This window comes from Schistocerca nitens, chromosome 4 (genome assembly GCF_023898315.1).
Source record: "Schistocerca nitens isolate TAMUIC-IGC-003100 chromosome 4, iqSchNite1.1, whole genome shotgun sequence".
In the NCBI taxonomy this organism is placed as follows: domain Eukaryota; kingdom Metazoa; phylum Arthropoda; class Insecta; order Orthoptera; family Acrididae; genus Schistocerca; species Schistocerca nitens.
The window spans coordinates 854,011,885-854,032,118 of NC_064617.1; the positions used below are offsets into that span (position 1 = coordinate 854,011,885).

At 38.1% G+C, this 20,234-nt stretch overlaps 1 protein-coding gene across 1 annotated transcript in view; it reads left to right on the forward strand.

The window, feature by feature from the left end:
* Positions 1-19,647, forward strand: part of LOC126253295 (zinc finger CCCH domain-containing protein 15 homolog) — a 44,249-nt gene extending 24,602 nt beyond the window's left edge. The window contains exons 5-7 of the mRNA XM_049954525.1: positions 7,768-7,890; positions 14,145-14,277; positions 17,489-19,647. Coding sequence (XP_049810482.1) covers positions 7,768-7,890; positions 14,145-14,277; positions 17,489-17,598 — 366 coding nt within the window. The 3' untranslated portion in view covers positions 17,599-19,647. The remainder of the gene's footprint in view (positions 1-7,767; positions 7,891-14,144; positions 14,278-17,488) is intronic.
* Positions 19,648-20,234: the final 587 nt, after the last annotated feature.

The window sequence follows — 20,234 nt, forward strand, 5'->3', positions numbered from 1 at the left end:
GATCGGCCATCAGGATGTTATGTTGGCGTGCACCGATCATAAGAACTTACACTAGAGGGCTTTACATACATTGTGATATGTCTCCCACAGAAAAGGTTAAACAACATATTACCAGTCAATAAATAAAATTATATTGTCTGGCCATACATTCCATGAGTAGGTAGGACATAGTCAGTTACAGGATTAGAGTGACTAATGTATGGAAGTAAAGCAAATGCCTACTGTTCTCGACATAAAGAAAAAGGTAAAGGAAAACATAGAGACTCTACATACTGTAGAGAAGACATGTTATGTTGCATACAGGCACAAATGAAAAGAACTTGCACAAAGCTTTCAGCCACAGCCTTCATCAGCAAAAGAGAAACACACACCATTCATACACACAGGCAAGCACGCCACACACACACATGACCACCAACTCCTGCAGCTCAGGCCAGAATGTGTATTTAGATACGTTGGATCACTTTTTAATTCCACTGATTGATGAGGCTAACCAAGAATACAGCATCCATTTACTCCAGTTTGGTAACCCCACTACACTGTCTCACCAACATCTGGGATTTCCTCAATGACCCCTTTCCAGATAAATTTATCGGTCTAGATGAACCAATTGAATGGCCTCAACATTCATCAGACTTGATGTTAAACAGGGTACAGTTTAGGAGACTGAAGTCAAATGAAGAATTGAATGCGTGTGTTGAGTTCCTTAAAATTCACAAATTTTGTTCATAACTAAATACAGTTCACTGGTGCTATCTTCCAAACAGTTAGGTACCATTTTAATTATTGCTTGAGCCCCCAGTAGTGATATTAAACACACAATAAATTTTATTAAAAGTTGTTGAAGGCTGAAGGACATAGATTGATATTCAGCAAATCGATCAGAAACTAAGTCCCATTGGCGTCCCAAAATACAGTTTTGAATGCTCAGAAATAAACAGGCCAACAGTAGCATTTCGGCTGCTTAGTGTGGTGGCATTCATATGGAAACAGTTCCACAGCTACGATTTTTGCAGCAAAGTCCCATTTGCTTCCAAAAACAGTCACCAAAAGACACAACACATGAAAATACACAAGTTCCTACTGTGTTCCACACTGAAAATATCCTAAATCTGGATTCTTGATGAAAAATTTTATCTTCCACTTGCACACACATGCGGAATTCAGTGAAGTAAAACACTTCCGGAGCCACAAAATTATCATCAAAGAGTCAGATTGATAATACAAGTCCAGCGTCAGCAAAGGCGCACAGAACTCTTTTGGAGCTCTGTATCAGCTATGCTTAAATACTCTCAATCTGGAATTCTCGAAGCTGTGTTACGTAAATGCTTTCCATTGACCACTTCGTTGCACAACTTTTACATGGAAGAGCAATCTTAATTCTGTTTGCACCATCATATGCGCACTCAGATTCTCATCAAAAAACATACATTACACAAATTTGTAGGTGCAATAGTTCACCCAGAATTAATGTTTTAATGTTTTGCAATTATCTTTGCAGAGTGCGCAAATAGCTTTGTCGACTTGTGTTGCAAAGTAATTTCACAGTTCTTTTTAAGGCACACATTCCATACAGATTTGAAGCATTCTTTCTGATACACTGATCAGAAGTTACATATATACAAAGATTAAACAAATATGGGCAAAACTATGAAAAATTATTAATAAACAAAGACAACATATCATAATAATTACAAGTATTGAAAACTAATCATGGTGAAATGTGTATAATGACACCCACTATCATACACTGCCTTGCTGTTTTAATTCATTATTAGCAACCAATTAATGAAATTGTTGTTTTACCAGTGAAATATTAATGCTGCGAATTATACAAGTATGTCAGTCATTGCATTTCGATGAGACCTTTAAAATAAGCACTCACACTGCTCTGTATCTGCATTGGTTCAAAAGTTATAAATTATTCAATAAATTGCACATGTTGCAGATTTGTTCGTTTAATATCTTTTGATGTAAAATTCATATAAATCGTATCAAAATCTTGACTAAATCATCCCAAACTCCTCTTTCATTTGGTGCATCATACTTTGTTGTACTAATCTGTGCTTGCATGTAATCAATGCAAACTTGGATAAAGCATTGTTTTAAAGCTGTGTGCTGGAACTGGATAAACCCTTGTGGCATCTCGTATCTGCCAGCCGCTTGAAACTGACAGGTCCACATAGTGATCTGCCGCTGACCACTCACTCGCTGCCGTCTTGCCTCACCGGCCTCCATGCGCACACCCTCTAAGTGCAACCCATAATCAAACTTCTCTCTCCAAATGACGCAGAACCATGTTTACACCATTCTTACCAGCTACTCTAGTAGAGTGTAAAGCAATAATCTACGGTGCTATTGAACAAGTTACACTTCAAATACGGCAGTGAGTGTAATAAGAAAGTGTCGTACATTAATTAAGAAACACAAAATTCAGGGAGGACGACGGTTCAATCCCGTCTCCGGCCATCCTGATTTAGGTTTTCCGTGATTTCCCTAAATCGTTTCAGGCAAATGCCGGGATGGTTCCTTTGAAAGGGCACGGCCGATTTCCTTCCCAATCCTTCCCTAACCCGAGCTTGCGCTCCGTCTCTAATGACCTCATTGTCGACGGGACGTTAAACACTAACCACCACCACCACCACCACCACCACAAAATTCAGGAACCTGAGGTCTTCACTAGCATCTAATGTTTTGCAGCTCAGAAAAAGTACCATTGTGTATATTATGTCTGAATTATATCAGTTGTGCCACTACTCTGGCCAGGCCATTGAGTGCTGTGTCCCTCCATTCCCTCCCTGCACCTGGCTGTAAAAGCAGCATCCCCCTCTGTCATCCACTGATGACAGGGCTCCCTCTAGCTAGAAATCCACACCACTGACCCAACATCCGCCAGTGGCTGGAGGAACCAGCCAATGGCTGGAGGAACCTCAAACTGCAAGTCCCAGGGCTACTCGCTCGCCTTCTGTTCCACAATCTAAGTTGCTGTCCAAGAAATCAGTTTCATTGGTCATCATTCTCCAAAACTTAGTTTACCGTGCCCAGGCAAAGCACAATTTAATGATGTTGAAGAGTAGACTGAAGTTTAAGAGAATTACCCTGGAGAATCTTCGTGGAAAGAAGGGGAATTCCGAAGCACTGAGCAATATTGAGATTAGTTTGAAATTCTCTAAGGGTGTAAATACTGCAGTACTGAATATTTCAGTGGACAGTTTAGTTGAAGAGGAATGGATATCTTTCGAAAGGGAAATCACAAAGGTGAAACAAACATAGGTACTGCTTTGCCAGCACCTTGTGAGGTGGTGATCACAACACTCCAATATTTACCGGGCCTTTGTCTGATCCCAACTGGACTATGTTTGCCAGGTTTACAGCTCAGTGTTCTTTCAACTTTGAAATTATTGGACCCACTACATCAGCATGGAGTAAGTGTATGTTTCCGAGCACCTTTCATATTAGTCCCATAGGCAGATCTTCTCTCTTCAATTCCAACAGTATCAGCTCTTGCTCACTTACGCATTCACCATACGACAGTTTGCTAATTGCGTGACCTATCTAACTCCTTTTTCATACAGTGGATTTTGACCCTCTGGCACTTACCTTAGGACCAATCTGTTCCAAACACTTTGTTTCAGTTGCCCCCATGGCCTTTTGACTCTGTTCTTCTCAGTTTTTCAAGAGCATCAGAGTGCTGCTATCATTCACACTAATGTCCTAAATCCCTTGGTAGGACAGGATATCTCCCAACAGTCAGGAGTAACATTGACTGCTGGGAACATGAAGTACTTTTACAACAAAGTTGATAGGTATTAACAGAGTTCTATGTTCTATTAAACAGGCTTCCCTCGACCTCATTTTAATTTGCAATAATGCAATGAGCAGTCTTTGAGCTAATATTGTTGTTACTCTTGTCTCTGACAGTTGTACGTACTGCCTGCAGAGCTGTCTTTCTCTGGGTCTCACGTGGATATCCTGAAGAAGGAACTGGCTAGCCTTTGGCTAAATAGCTGACTAATCACCTAACATATGCTTTGATGATCCTGGCTGTGGTTTCTCTGGTGCAGAGATGGAGAATCTAGTGAGCTACTGCCTCTGCCCCCTACCCCCTATTCTCCTCCCATTCCTCCCAGATTAAATTTGTCAGTACAGACAGTAGCTCAGACCCTAGTGGACTGATCTCCCCCTCTGGCTCCCAACATAAAAGAATGGCCTCTAAATTGTTTGCCTCTGATAAGACACAACATATGGACAATTTAACTTTTTCTTTGCCCCTCAGAAAGTTCTTTCTATTCTCAAATTTAACATTTTTAAACTGTTTTTGGGTTGAGGTTAAACTGGTTGGCATTGGAGTGTCTGCTGTATGTTGGGCCAGGGGTGGGGGGCTGATCAACCCTACCTCCTCCACCAGCCGTCCTGATAACCCCTTTTTGCTCTTTCTTTAATTACTCTTTGATACAGTTAGACATTCTTGCGCTGCACCTTATATTACTGCGTTGGGAGTGCGCCCTCAGATAAAGGTGTATACACTCTAGGCCAGTGGACGGCAACCATCCACTTTGTCGGTTGAGATTTGTTAAGTGTGTACAGGCAGCAAATCGGAGCCAACAAAGTGACTGCTGGTCTTGGTTACAATCCCGAATGCCGGCGGTAACATCAGAGCTTTGGTGGTGGGTTGACCATGGGACCTCTCTGCTAGTATGGTCACCAGGTTCATTGGTTTGTTAGTGTTTTTTATGTCTGATTGGTGTGTATTAATTGTGTTTAAAAATACTGGAGTACAGAGTGGAATACGGACAGCATTAAAGCTGATAGTTTTGACATGAACATGAATGTTTATGGGGCCCTAAGATCTGGGATTATAAAAACAAACTGAAAAGGTTAGACTCTTGCAGGGAAATAAGTGAGCTGCTATAAAGTAATCTCCACAATGTGAAAAAGATATGTAATTTTTATCGACATTTTTTTTTGCCGTTTACGGCAAAGGGAAACACACAAAAATGAGAGTGCCCATTAATTTTTCTGGTGCAGGTACAGCTCCCCTAAAAGAGGTGTCATCGTAGGAAACTTAAAGTGTACACAATTCAATAACAATTTGCTATCTGTAGCTTTTGTTCGGAAAAAAATATGAAATAGTCCATATTCAAAGTCAGCTTTAAGGTCAGTCAGTTTTGTCCCTCCACACTGTTTCTACTCTTTGAGAGAGGTCATGGATCAGCATTGTTTCTTCTTCTTTTCCTAATGACCAGATTGTTGCAGTAAAATAAATGTTGCAGATGTGACAACTGCTAAACCCTCCTCTTCTCTCATAACATGTGCCAGTAAAATTGTAATTAGAATGCTACTTTAAAATGATAACAAAATGGAAGCACTGTTGACAAGTTATCGGAGCCAACTGTGATTACACATGGTCAAATTACTTTTTCACAACCCCTTACTCTGGTGAGGATGAGAGGCCAAACACGAAAGCATTGGCAACAAACATTTGCCTAGATCCAATGGCTTTTGTTTCTTGGTCTAGTGTGTGTGCTGCTTAACACTCCAGTGAAGGCAGTACCTTAAAGATTATGTATCGTGTACACTATCTGATTATGAAAGGACAGTTAAATAAGTTTTTAATGCATCCTCTGAGAGAGTGGATTCTGTTCCCATCTTGAACCCTTTGACTATACAGGGACGGGTGTGGGAATGTTGTGACAGGGTCACTTCCTGCCACATGCTGAGCTAGGAGGGCTGGGGGAGGGGCACATCTCTGCTGTCAACTGTGCATACCCACCTTCGGACGTGATAATTTTTCTCATCTTGTTTTACTGTTGCTCATCCTACTGGTGTTCATTATGTTTTCAGTTTTTTCCCCTTCACTAGTACAGATCTTGTCTCCATCCATCTAGAAGGATTTTTTTATTCCCTAACTGTCTTACCCCTGTGTTGGCAGAGGGGTCATATGTGGGGGAGTCGCCTCTCACTGTAGTTGAGCCCTCATCTGCTCTGTGCCCTGAAGACCATCCTGGCCTGTATACTTTTGTCTCTTATGCAATTATTCCTCATCGTTGGTATCAATACTCCTCTCAGGGCCTTGATTTTTACCACTTGTACATACTATCACAGTTTTATCAAATTTATGGCTTACGACACTAAGGTTGGTATTACACTGTCAAATTTCTTTGGCAAAGAAATTTGATCAAATATTCATCTTATTTCTTTGACGTGGTGCAACAAGGGTTATCACAATGTCATCAAATATTTCATCACAGTTCCTTCAGAATCGCTGGTGTGTAGTAACAGAAGAACTGCATGATATCAACTGAGAAGTTGCTATTTTAAATGCTGTTAGTTTCATACTTGCCAGTTACTAAACAAGGCAGTGATTTTCCCTATACAAATATGAACTGCAGTTAAACTAAGATTCCCCCCCCCCCCCTGCTAATGTTAACCCATAATAATAATAATAACAACAACTGATTATAAGTATATCTGCTTGCTTGCTAAGTAATAGCAATTTTTTTAAATTCTGATTGTAGTTTTTCTCAAATTTCTTTACAGATTTCAGGCTCATTTTAGTAAATTCAAAAATAGGCATGATTTTTTTCATTCTTGGACATGAGCTGCTGGATATTCCTTATAAAAGACCTTAAGGTTTTGTTCTTGCTTATATGCATTGCATGTACCTGTCAAGTTTGTCTTTCCCGGCTCCAACATGTAGTCCTATACCATGCCCACCTGTGAAAGTTTCTTCTTTACCTACATTTCTTAACCTACAGCTAGTACTTATCCCTTTACAGTTACCAAAAAACTCAATTCCTGTTCACTCTCGGCTACTACTGCTGCATCATCAATGAATTGTATGCTGCTGATTTTCTGTTCTTGACAAGTAACAATAATTCGTTGCTTCAATATTATGAAAAGGAAAGTTACCACTCACCATATAGCAGAGATGCTGAGTCGCAGACAGGCACAACAAGAAGACTGCCTATCTGTGACTCAGTATCTCCGGTATATGGTGAGTGGCAGTTTCCTTTTCATAATATTGTTACATTCCATCCTGGATTTCCCATTGTTTAATTCTTTGCTTCCCTATTCAATGAACAAATGAACATCAGTGGTGGCAATGAACTTGCCTACATCTTTTCTGGTTTTGACTTCATATACGAGTTGCCAATGCGGACTATTTTAATTTGTTTTGAAGAGAGAGAGATTGGATTTCCATCTCCCTGCCTAAAAAGAAAAATTATTCCAGATTGTAAAACACCTTTCCATAATTAAAGCACCACAAGAAACAAAATGTGATCACCTTTGCATGTTCACCAGGCTTCTCCACTACACGTATGCAACACACAGTCATTTCGCAATATGTTTATACATCCCAGCCACTTGTAGTAAACAGAAGCCTGTCACTTTCAATGATCAACTCTAAGGTAACGTAGTAGATTTGATCAAATAAATTTTATGAAAGGCAACATTTGACAAAATCCTGCTGTAGTGACAGGCAGTTTAAAAACTGCTTGCGGCAAAGTTTCTGAGGATTGTTTTTAACCATGACTTTAAAGTCCACTGTATTTGATACAGTGAGTAATTCTTTATATATAACAACACAGAATTTATACAAGTAAAAAATTTTTCCCTCCTGCTCACAGAGCTGTGTTACTGTAGAACATTTACTTCATGTCCGTGACATTTAAGTGCAGCTAATACTGTTGTATTAATCCAGTGAAAAAAAAAATGTGATTGTGCTTTCTGTTGCATGTCACATAAACTGTTTTTATTTTATAGATGTCGGGAAGAGAGATGTTTTATTTCAACCCTGAGCTCGCAGCGGCTGATCAATGTGAAGAAGGTGATGAAGCATTTGATAGCTATAATTTGCAAGAAGAGGATGAACAGAGAAATATTGAGGTAAGAATAATTATTTTGTGTAATGTAGCGTAAGTTGTCCCATACTTTTCTCATACTCCTTTCTTTTACCACAGATGCTGTTTGGATTAAGTATGATCCAATAATAATACAAATTGAAAAGAAATTTTACTACTTACACTCTGTGAAGGAAAACGCATATATATACATGGGGGGGGGGGGCTATGTTTATTATTTGTGTATTGTGCGTACTTCCTACTTTCAGATTATAGAACAACGTGTGTAATTTTTTTAAAACTGAGGCTGTTATTGGGGCTTTAACATGGGACTGTTTGTATGGTTAAAAAGGTTTGAGTGTTTTCAAAATATGGAGAGTTCTTTTGTCAATAATGTATCTACAATCAGATAGGTCCCTGCAAACCAGCCAGACAGTATCTCGTGACACTCCATCACTGCCTAGTCCCTTTCTTTATTAATTCACATTATGATCACTGTAGTGTAGAAGTTAGCATCTTGAGCTACTAGTTTAAAGTTCAGTCCCATTCAGTGTCAAGTTCTTGTGTAAGAAAATATTCTGTGAGGTGATGAAAGACTGCTCTAATAAGAATGAATCATCCTCATCCTGCCACTGGCGTTTTCAAGACCGTGACTGCTGAAGAAGGCTCAGTACACTCTTTTCCTGGAGATGCAAAATGTCCCCTAAATGTATGCATCAGGCATTATCAATTTCATTAAAAAGATAAGCTAATGGAACCAGAGCATTGAAGTCACAATTGTGAAGCAGGACGACATAGTTTTCTGAATTAATCTCACATTAGCCAAGTTGTTTACTTAAACGAAATGTAGAGAAAAACTTGACCCATTTTTCTGGATCTCAGGATAAAGATTTATCAGGAAGGGCTTCAGTCAGTCTAGCTGTTAATTACTAAATTGATGATAGGTGAAGTTCTTGGTAGCTTATCCAACCATTAATTTGTAAGTTTACGTGCCTATTTCATAATTCTATGTTAGGGAAGTATAAATAACGCCTCAGACAATCAGAGAATAACTGAAAGTGAAGTGAGATGACAAGTTTATAGTGAATGGAATATTATAGTATGGCCAGAAGGGAAAGTAGAATACTGGTAGCTATCACATTCAGTGGCTGCTGGTACAGTAACTTACAATGGAGAGGAAGTTGTACAAGCCTTTGAATATTTCTTTAACTGATGGAGAGGAAGTTGTACAAGCCTTTGAATATTTCTTTAACTGTTTGTGTGATTTTGGAGATAAATCAAAAATACAAACTTTATAACTGAAAAGAATATCATTCTGAAAGTAAGGTTGGATCAGGTTATAAAGATTTTAAATATGTGAAGAAAGGAAATGATGCTGTAGGTATTACACCCTGCAACTATTCATCCTGGCGAGTAACTGATGGAAATTTTTTTGGAATTTTATGTGATGCTCTCTGTTTTAAAATAGCAGTGTTTTACAAACTGGTTGTTTAGTCTAATGGTTATAGTACGTCTGCAATAGATTGTGTGTTCAAATATTGTTAGGTGCTTTGAAATCTTACACTTTTAAATCTTCATTGAAATGATTTTGACAGTTACTTGTATTCGGTTAATTGGTTTTAATGTAAATTTTTTATTTCTATTCCTTTGTGTTATTTTAATCACTGTATTAACATTTTCAGTTGTGCTCATTGTTAATTCCCGTTATTTTACAGTTGGAATCTTTGTGCATGTGAAGTTCAAATATTTAAGCATTTGAAAATGACAATCTATTGTTTAAAAAGCAAAAGATGAAATACAACAATGGAAAACCCAGGATGAAATGTAACAATATTATGAAAAGGGTAGTTCGTACTCACCATATAGTGGAGATGATGAGTCACAGATAGGCACAACAAAAAGAATGTGCGTGCAAGTGTGTGTGTGTGTGTGTGTGTGTGTGTGTGTGTGTGTGTGTGTGTGTGTGTGTGTGGGTGGGTGGGTGGGTGGGTGGGTGGGTGGCGAGCGCGCGCGCACACACACACACACACACACACACACACACACACACACAGTTTTTACTCCCTCAGATCACTAGGTCGTCTACAAAGGCCATCACGGTATTATTCACTTCGAATCTTTCCACTACCTTGTCCATTCTGTCATTCATGGTAACCACAAAAAGTAAGGGACAGTGCCAACCCTTGTTTTAAACCATTCTCTTCTTTATTCCAACTGTTGCGTGATCTGCTGTAAATAGGTTTTACTTTCATTTTACATTCCTTTCACATTGTTAGTTGTGCATTACTGTAAACCTATGTTCTGTTGGGCATCCACACCTTACTGGTTAATACTCTGTGTCACACCGTCTGGTAGGTTATCAGCAAATCTTGCCTGTACTCATTATGTTCCTCCTGTAGCTCCTTTACCTCAAATAATAGTCTGTTGTTGACCTTCACAGCCTAATTATAAGCTGCTGTTCCTCCTTTTTCTTCTCAGTGCTGTCCCTTATTCTCATTTGTAGAAATCGGATATTTCCACACATAAGCAAATCATACAGGTAATGTTGTTGTTATAAGAGAAAAATTAAACATTAACAGCCCCTGTGCCACCCATACTGAATATGTACACAGCAACCATACAAGACAGACAAATGATGTACATGCACGACAGACAGATATAGCCCTATTACAGAAAGGCATACTGCGTCCCAGCGTCAAACTGTGTAATGAATGTATTACCCAAATCCACAAAAATAATAACGGATAGAAACATTGTAAAGTTAATCATGTTGATTACTTGATCAAGCACTGTTTCTTTACTGTAAGGGAGTACCTAGAAAAACAAAACTGTATTACCAGTTAAGCATATAGAGCAATAAAAAATTGGGTAATATCATTGTCCACTAGAATGATATGTAAAAAATTTCAAGAAAAGTGTTTAGTAATTAACCTTGTAGCGGGCGTGCTGACTTTTGTAAGATGAGCGAGTGCACAGCACACTCTGCATGCATGTAAACAATAGCTATCTTTATTACCAAGGTAAACTGCATGAACAAAATTGCAGTTTAACCTTAGGTCAATTAAACAATAATACAATAAACTAACAGTATATGAGCTAAGTAATTGTTTAATTAAACAGTAACAAAATAAACCTTCCTTCTATCTCTTTGTTGTTACTCGCAAGTGTTACCCCACAGTAATGACTAACTCGAAGCGCTAAACAGCGCAATTACGTTAGATCCCTGCCAACCAGTTGTGTGGTTACTATTTATCTCGTAAATAACAGCCTCATTGTGGGATTGTGCTATTAGCTTGGAATCTACGTCGTTTCCTTGCACCAATTGTAAATTTTTTTCTAGCCTGGCTTTCTGTTTATCTTATTACTGCTGCTCACTTGGACGTATGATAACAACTTATTATTGTGTCAGCTGAAGCAATAATGAAGGAATAGTTGTGGGCATGCAACTGTAAAACAAACGGTACTAAATAATGTTATATGTGATTGGCACACTTTATGTACAGGTGTGCCCGATCAAGGGTTAAGGAATATTCCAATGTCTTTTGTACATTGTACAGTCATAGATTCACAGGCCCAATAAATAAATAATAAAATTAAATACATAGAAGAGTTAGCCCTCTGAGTTCTTAATTGCATATTGTTTCCTTTCTTCCAGTCTTTAGTAATTGTCTCCTCCCTCCAAACTACCATCATCACATTGTATAGCCACTTCATTTTCTCCTTAACTCAAAAGTTGACTCTAGCCTCTTGATGCTCTTTTATCTTCTGCTAAGTGTGATTTCATGCTTAAACTCACGTCTCAGTTGTCCTCTCTGTCTTTCCTCCACCAATTCCTCGATCACAGCAATGAGCTGGGATGAACAGTGGAATAGGTAGTTAACCATGTTCCTCCTCTTAGCAGTGGTGTTTGAAGTAGGCTTCTTGTCTCCTGCTTCTTGCTCTTTTTAGCAGCCATTCATTTGAGACACCATCAGTAGATGGTATCTTTAATATCGCATCTCAACTTTAAAGCATGTGAGTTTCTGGCCCACACAAACATAAGCTCCAAATGTAGCTCCTTAAGAATTGTTTCTTAGTAGTCACAGGAACACTATTAGACTACAGTAGTTTTCACCTCTTGATAAGTGATTCACTTGCCTGGCTGATCTGTTTTTAACATTTAGATGTGATCAATATGGTGAAGCACCTTTTACATCTCATCTTCATTTCATCCTAATAATACAATGTCATCTGCAAAACAGATCATTCTCAAGCAGTCTTTATTAATTGTTTTCCTATTACTACTGGTTATTGAGAATTCCTTAATTGTGATTTCTCTGTGTTAATCAAATAATAGTGGAGAGAAACCATGCCCTGTCTTACTCATTTTAATATTTTATCGTATGGTCTATTTTCCTACTGCTTCTGTATAGTTCCAGCTGCTCTTAACATTTCTGTTGTCTCTTTATCCATACTTGATGCTTTTCTTAGTGCCCAGTGCAGATTCTACTTCGGTCAAAGTCAAATCCTTTTCCATCTCTTTCCCTAGATTGTTATCCATTTCTTCCTTGGGCATCTCGTAATCAGTGATCCAATCTAGATCTAAAAGGACTTTGGAGCTCTCTTTCTACATTACTTCGCCTTTTCTTATAGTTTACTTTTGTTCCATTAACATCCACAGCATAGTGGAATTTGTACACACCTTTGCTCTTTGCATTCACATTTTCCTCCTCTCCTCTGCTATTATATTCTTGGTTTGCTTCTTGGTAATGTAGTCATCCCTTGCATCTTGTGAACTTTGATGAAACCTTACTCTAAATGCTCTGTACTTCTTCTGCCATTCTTCTTTAACTTGATTGTTCACTTAGCTGTTCACATCCATCCTTAACGGTTGCTTGTTCTTCCACAAAAAGATAATATAGCCTCAACAATGGTTGACTTAAACTTCTTCCATTCCTCTTATAATGTTCTGGGTTCATCTACTGTGGCCTCTAACCTGATTCTGAAGGTGCTACCTTTACACCAGTGACGTGCCTCTTCAGTTTCCTGTCAAAGACAGTGCAGTAGTCCACAGCATACATCCTTTTCCATTTACAGCTGTACTATGGTATTGTATGAGTCTATCATTTCTAGTACCAAGAATTGCCAGTAACCAACTCATTTCTCTTACAGGGATTTAACTTTGTCTTCTTGGTTTGTGCTAACCCCTCCTTTTGCCAATATCACATGGTATCCATTTGTTTGTGTGCCAGCTTGGGCATTCAGGTCACCAGTGATGGTTGTTTTCAGGAAATTTATCTGTTTTTGCGTTTCCTCCTCAAAGTTCACTCTTTTCCGGAATTGGGTAACCAACTTGTGGAGTGTATAGCTGCAGTATATCAAAACTCCATCCCTTGACTGGTAATCTTCATTCTGTAATTTATTCCTATAACTTCCTCTTTAAGTCCATTTCTCCAGACTACCCCTACCTCGTTTCTTTTTTCTTACTCATTTCCACTCCAGTATAGCTGGAACATCTGCTTAGCTCGTTTCCTTCTTTGGTAGAATTGGCAAAAGAGTAGTCTTGACATTTGCCGTGGATTTGATGCGGCTGCTTCGTGTGTCTGCCTTAATCAATCGTGTAATGTGATTTTGTATACGTCTCAATGGCAGTGCCTCAGTGTCATCACAGCTCCACAGACTGTTTTCATCTACAACTGTCTGTGGTTCAGAGTTGAAAGCTGGCAACAGCACTGCCAACTTCAGGGATCTTCTTTCACTGACTGTACTATAGTTTCTTTCACCTTGTCTGTATGAATCTTACCATGGTCAAGTTTTCTTTTTTCCAACAAATCTGCAGTTTCTTCTGTTTTCCCTGTCAAAAGTCTGTAGGCCTAGTGCTCCTGTTCCCAGTCCATTTCCATACCTATGTTGGTTTCCTTTAGATTCAGCCTTTCCAAGATTTGTTTGTGATTTGAAAAAATACATGCTCCAGTACTGGCGTGCTGGGCGTAACATAGTTTCACCAGAGCCATGTCACTGAGTTTCTGTGGAGCCTTCACAACTACTGTAATAGTCAGTAAGAGTACGTCACTCTAACAGGCATTCCGCTACTTCATACTTAAAGGTGTGGTTGGACTTACGAAAGACTAGACTTTAATACTAATGTATACATAGTGATTTGAAGAGAGTAATACTATTCTTAGCTCTTTGGCAATTGTTATTAGACAGTGTAGTTTTATTTACGTAGTAATTACCTTATACTGTAATATTTTAGAAATAGATCTACTTTACACAAATTATGCTACAGCTGCAACTTAAAAAATTCCTCACATTTTGCAGTATCGCGAAATACGGCTTGATTTCCTGGGACTGGAAGCACAAGAGGTTGACGGAACTGGAACCCAAGCCAAGGAAGATAGGCTGAAGCAGGCTGCTGCAGAGCACATATCTACAAATGGTTATATAAATGAAGGTATTTATAGATCATTGAGTCCAATTTATACAAAATTTATATCATTTTGGCGGTCAAAAAATTTCAAACTATAATTCAGTCAGAGTTGACCATTTTCTAAATAGCTAGTAGGATCATTTTCTCCTGTGAAACACCATTATGATTGCATAAACAATATCCAGGATTGGTTTTCAGTATCAACTAAGACACCTTAAACTTGCTACCTCATGTAAAGTAAGTGTTAAGGTGATTCCAGAAGTCCATTTCTATCCTGATTGTTTTATGTAGATGATGAAAGGTGCTGGTTGCTTGTGGTTTAAGGAGAATTAGAATAGGTATACATTCCTAATTGCATGACAGTTACAGAAAAGATGAAAGTTTCATTTCTGAGAAATTTTTATTCTTAGAGTACTTGAAGCACAGTGAATCCAGTATTTTATTCCCACATGCTAGTTAGCCTATGAAATAAGAGATCACAGCTTTTAAAGGATTCATTGAATTCTGCCAAGTGCATTGTGTTTGTTATGTTTTTTCAGTACACCGTCCTCTGCTGTAGGTTACACAACTACCTGGTAAAATATATGCATCACCTCTGATGTGTGAAACTGTGATAACTAGGTAATTGTATTTCCAATGTAGCGCATGGAAACAGAGGCTGATTTTGCTACTTATCAACAGGGAATCGAAGAGTGTGTAAAAGTGGCAGATATGGTAGTAGGAAGGTGTAATTGGGCTAAAGATCTACGTCCGTATAGAGTACTCAGTATAGAGTACTTTGGGAACAACTATCATTTCCCTCCTTTTCCATTCTGCTCACAAATGAAGTCCCTGAAGAACTACTACCATCAGGCATCCATAGCTGTTCGAATTTCTCTTATTGTTCTTTTGTGATAATGTATGAGAAATGTGTAGGAGGAAGTAATATGTTGCTCAAATCATCTTGGATATATCATTGATAAATTTTAGCAGTAAACATCTGAGTGATGCCCAGTACCCCTTTCGCAGCTTCACCCAATAGAATTGGATGTTCATCTCTGTGATCCTCTCCTTTGTATCTTCTGTCTCCTTTATTAATCATACATGGTAAGGGTCCCTGACTGACAAACCATACTCACCAGTTGGGGAAACCACAATTTTATAAGCAACTCCTTTCATGGAGTAATAAATTTCCTCACAAACCGTTATATGGACCTGCCTGGTAATTTTGTGTACCCAGTGAGGGGGCAGGAAAGGCCAGCTGCCCTCTCCGTACAGGAAAAGAAGACTTCACAAACTGAACTCGCATCCTCCCCACCAGAAGACAGGCAGATGTATTACATTGAAGAAAACTAGTACATCTAATGGGTACTGACTAGTAGGTGTACCCAGATGCATTTTTTTTATTACAATCTCAAAACCATTTCGTCATTTCTTGGGGAACTAATAAGCAGGTGGTGCCTCACAGCCTGCAAAACTTTAAAGAACATCATCATCTCAGAAATAAACTACTGATTGAACAAAAAAAGATTTATTACAAATTACAATTGTCAGGTCATCATAAAATGTCAGTACAGTATACATACTGAATATAGTACTATGCCATCAGTAGTAAAATATTAATTTTTGGATTCTGTAATAGTCATAACCGTTGATGGAATATCACATAGCATCACACCTGTGACACTTGTATTGTTTCAGTCTTTCAGATGTGATTCACGCAGACTGACAATACCATATGACTTATATAGTCATGCTGGTTTATGATTCTTTCATCACTGGTTATAATAAACCACTATGTAGTATTATCTATGTTAGGTATGTTGGATTGACATTGAATGTTACATGATAATCTCTAGGATCAAAACTGATAGTGAATAAAATGTTTTTTGTTCATTCTGCAGCTTGTCTTGGTGAATATTTTGTTCGTTAAATACTGTCATTTCTTTCTCTTCTTGCCTTCCTTTAAATTACCAAGATGTCTTTTCAGGTATTATAGAGTGGAGCACTCTCTTCTGTGAGAAATACTTCATTTATTTATTTATTTATTTATTTACTTACTTATTTTCTCCCATTCAAAAAATCCCCATCCACTCATCCGTATTCAGGTTTTTCTATGTATTCCATATTCATTAAAGGTGGATAGGTGGATGCTGGGATATTAACATCTAAATACATGCTTTGCAAGCCACCATAGAGTATGTGGTGGAGGGTACCTTGTACCACTACGTGTCACTTCCTTTCATTTTCCACTTGCAAATGGAGCAAGGAAAAGAGACTGCCTATATGACTCTGTACAAGCCAGAATTTCTCATATATTCATGATTTCTATGCAAAATATATGTTGGCTGTTGTAGAATATTTCTGCAATAAGTTGAGTTCTCTAAATATTCTTGATGGTGTTCCTTGAAAAGCATTCCATCTACCATCCATGGATTTCCATTTGTGTTTCCAAGGCATCTCTATAATACTTGCATGTTGATCGAACCTACTGGTAACAAATCTAGCAGCCCATCTCTGAATTGTTTTGATGTCTTCCTTTAATCCAACCTTGTGGGGATCCCAAACACTTGAGCAGTACTCAACAATGGGTCACGCTAGTGTTCTATATGCAGTCTCCTTTACAAATAACCACTTTCCTAAAATTCTTCCAGTAAACGGAAGTCAGCCATTCACCTTTCCATTACCATCCTCATGTGCTCACTCCATTTCACATTGCCTGCAGCTTTATGCCTAGACATTTAATTGGCATGACTGTGTCAAGTAGCACATTACTAATGCTGTATTTGTATATTGTGGGCTTGTTTTTCCTACTCATCTGCATTTCTTTTAATTTTTCTATGTTTAGAGGTAGTTGTCATACATTGCACAAACTAGAAATTTTGTCTAACTTACACCAATGACACCTTCCTGTACACCACAGCATCATCAGCGAGTGCCACCCATGACTGCACTCCCTGACCATCAGATCATTTGTGTGTATATAATGAATAAAAGCAGTCCTATCACTCTTCCCTGGGGCTTTCCTGACGATTCCCTTATTTCTGATTGAATAAGTCCATGACTAGTTCCTGATATACCCACTTGTAACCCTGGTGCTTGTATCTAGTTTCTCCTACAGTTGCTTTGTTACTGTGGTGATGTCTGACATGTTATTTAGCAGTGGTCTATACCATTTGCTAAGTTTTGTTTATTTTGCCCCCATTTATATGTTCATAATGAAAATATATTAAACAAACACTGACTTCTTCCACAGGTGACAGTGAAGCTTCAGCAGTTCCTATTAATGAAAGTCTTTTCCTTGATGATGATGAAGACCTGGAGGCTCTTGAGGCTGAACTGAATGCATTGGAAATGGAACACTGACCTTGGAATGGTGTCAACTCATTCATTGCCCTGAAATCTTAGCATATGTATATTTGTTTATATACCTTATATTTCTGCTGAGTTGACACTGTAACAGATCACTCCAATTCTACTGCAGCATTAAAGAAATGTTGTGAAAGGTGGCAGTAACAGTTTGTAGTTTTTATTTATCCAATGTTCTTAGATGATTACAAACATGTTCAGACCTGCCATTCATCAGTTTTGTTGTGTTGTGTGATACAGCTATCTAATGCAAACTATGACTGCATGTAAATGTTTGACATCCTCTTGAACACTTTCCGTGCTTAAAAAATTGAAATAAATAATGTAGTAGCAATTACAGTGTATGTTTACCCTCTAGTTCTGTTCAGTTCTGAAAGAATCTAGTGTCTAAAATTAAGAGATACACTTCTTATTTTGGCTTGTATTTTTTTTTTAATACAGATTGATTTTAAACAGAAGTAGTAAAATAATTTCAATACAGAAGTTTATTAAATATTTATGTTATTTTTATATCAATGCAGTTTTAGTTTTGAGAGTTAAAAGTTCAGCTTAATTATTCTTGATACTCAAAAGTGTACTAGTACTGAAAGCAAATTGTTTGTCAGTTAATTATGTATGAGATGTGATTAAAAAAGATGGGAGTTCTTGTTTTTCTTAAAGAATAGTTATTCCACAACTACTTTATCCCCTTCAAAGTAATTATTCTCAGATATCACACACTTGTGCCTGTGCTGTTTCCAATCTTGGAAGAACTGAAACTCACTTTTCATTATGGTGTTCATCTCATTCAGCAGTTCTGTTTTTATCTTATCATTTGTGGCAAAACATGTCCTTTCATGATTCTCTTCAGACTTTGGGATAAAAAGAAGTCACATGGGACAATATCTGGCAAATATGGTGGTTCAGGCTACATTTTTTACCAAAAAATCATGAACAAGCATTGAGGTGTGACTTGGGAGTTGGAGCATTCTCGCGATGCAGTTTCCATGAGTGGTTCCGCACATTTCTGGTAGTTTTCTTTGGATTGCTTCACCCAAACAACACTTAACTTCCGGGAAGTATTCCTTATTGACCATATGACCATACAACAACAATTTGTGATGTACTATCCCATTGTAATTGAAGAAAACAGCAAGAACAACCTTCACCTGTGATGTAACTTGCCAATTTTTTTTCAGTCTTGGCTCATCAGGTAGTTTTCGTGGGGACAATTTTGCCTTGGTTTTGACATCGTACCCCTATACCCATGTTTCATCACCTATTGTAACCTTCTTTAGAAGTTCTGGATCATTGTTGACTTCATTCAGCAATTCCTGAGCAATGTCTATGCAATGTCAGTTTTGCTCAAAATTCAGCAATTTTGGAACAAACTTTGCTGCCACATGTTTCATTCCCAAGATATCCGAAAAAATTGCTGGTCATGAGCCAAAGTATATTTCGACATAATCATCAGTAACCCCTCGGATGGTGATTCAGCAGTTTTGCAAATCACTTTCTTTACTTCTTCCACATTGTTGTCTATCAGTGATTTGCTGGGAGGTCGACTGTTATGTTCAACATCTTCTCAACCTCTTTGAAACGTTTATTCCTCACATAAACGCTTGTCTAACTCGTAGTAAAGTCACTAAAAGCCACAGTGAATATTTCAAATGCAGTTCTGCACTTTATTCCATTTTTCAAGCAAAATTTAATGTAAATTTGCTGACCCATCTTTTTCAAAAGTAAAAATTCGTTAAGCACTCGAAAACACACACAACCTTTTCGACTGTCATCAATAAACTAAATGTTCAAAGCAGCTGAAAATGCAAATGGACATCAGGAACGTGTGTACCAACAAGATAAAGAGATTTACAAATCAGGTGTAGAAAGCGTGTGAAATTAAAGAATTCCTGTTACTTTTTGATCACACCTCGTTTCTTTACAGTGTCTTCCATTTTGTTCCTTAATCTGTTCTGAACTTATTATTTTATTTCTATTATTAAGGAAATACTGATGGCCATAACCAGCAATTGTAACATTCAGATGTAAAAAAAGTAAACCAGTCATCAATCTGAAAATTAGTTGGAGCACAAAAGTGCCGTACTAAGCATATTTTCGTCTGAGTTTACACATTCTTCCCTTCCTTCCAGCTGGTAGTTACCTCAGCCAACCTGTTGCAAATAGACCTGCACTTTAATGTTTAGTCCAAACTACAGTGTGTATTTGCGCGCGCGCACACACACACACACACACACACACACACACACACACACACACACACACACCTATTGGCAGCTTTGAAAACTGCAGTTAAAAAGGTGTACAACTAATAAGTTATTGAACCCTATAGTAACGTAGATTATTAGTTTGTGAGTCGCTGAGGGTATGACCTGTTAAAAAATGCTGATTGGGTGAGAAGACTGTGAAAAGGAGAAAAAGCAGTGACAGAGTATTTGGACCCCAGATGGAGAGTGAATGGTAGCTGTGGCAAGTTTAAAACTATGTAAATGGTTTCAGTGGAAATAAGCAAAAGTAAATTCGTTTGCTATGCTTTGTGTGGCCTGGTGTCTGTGTTTGATGTTTAATGTGTTGTTGAGTGAGGTTCATTCTGGCATTTGTTTCTGTGTCTGTGCACAGTCTTGTTTCATTCTGCT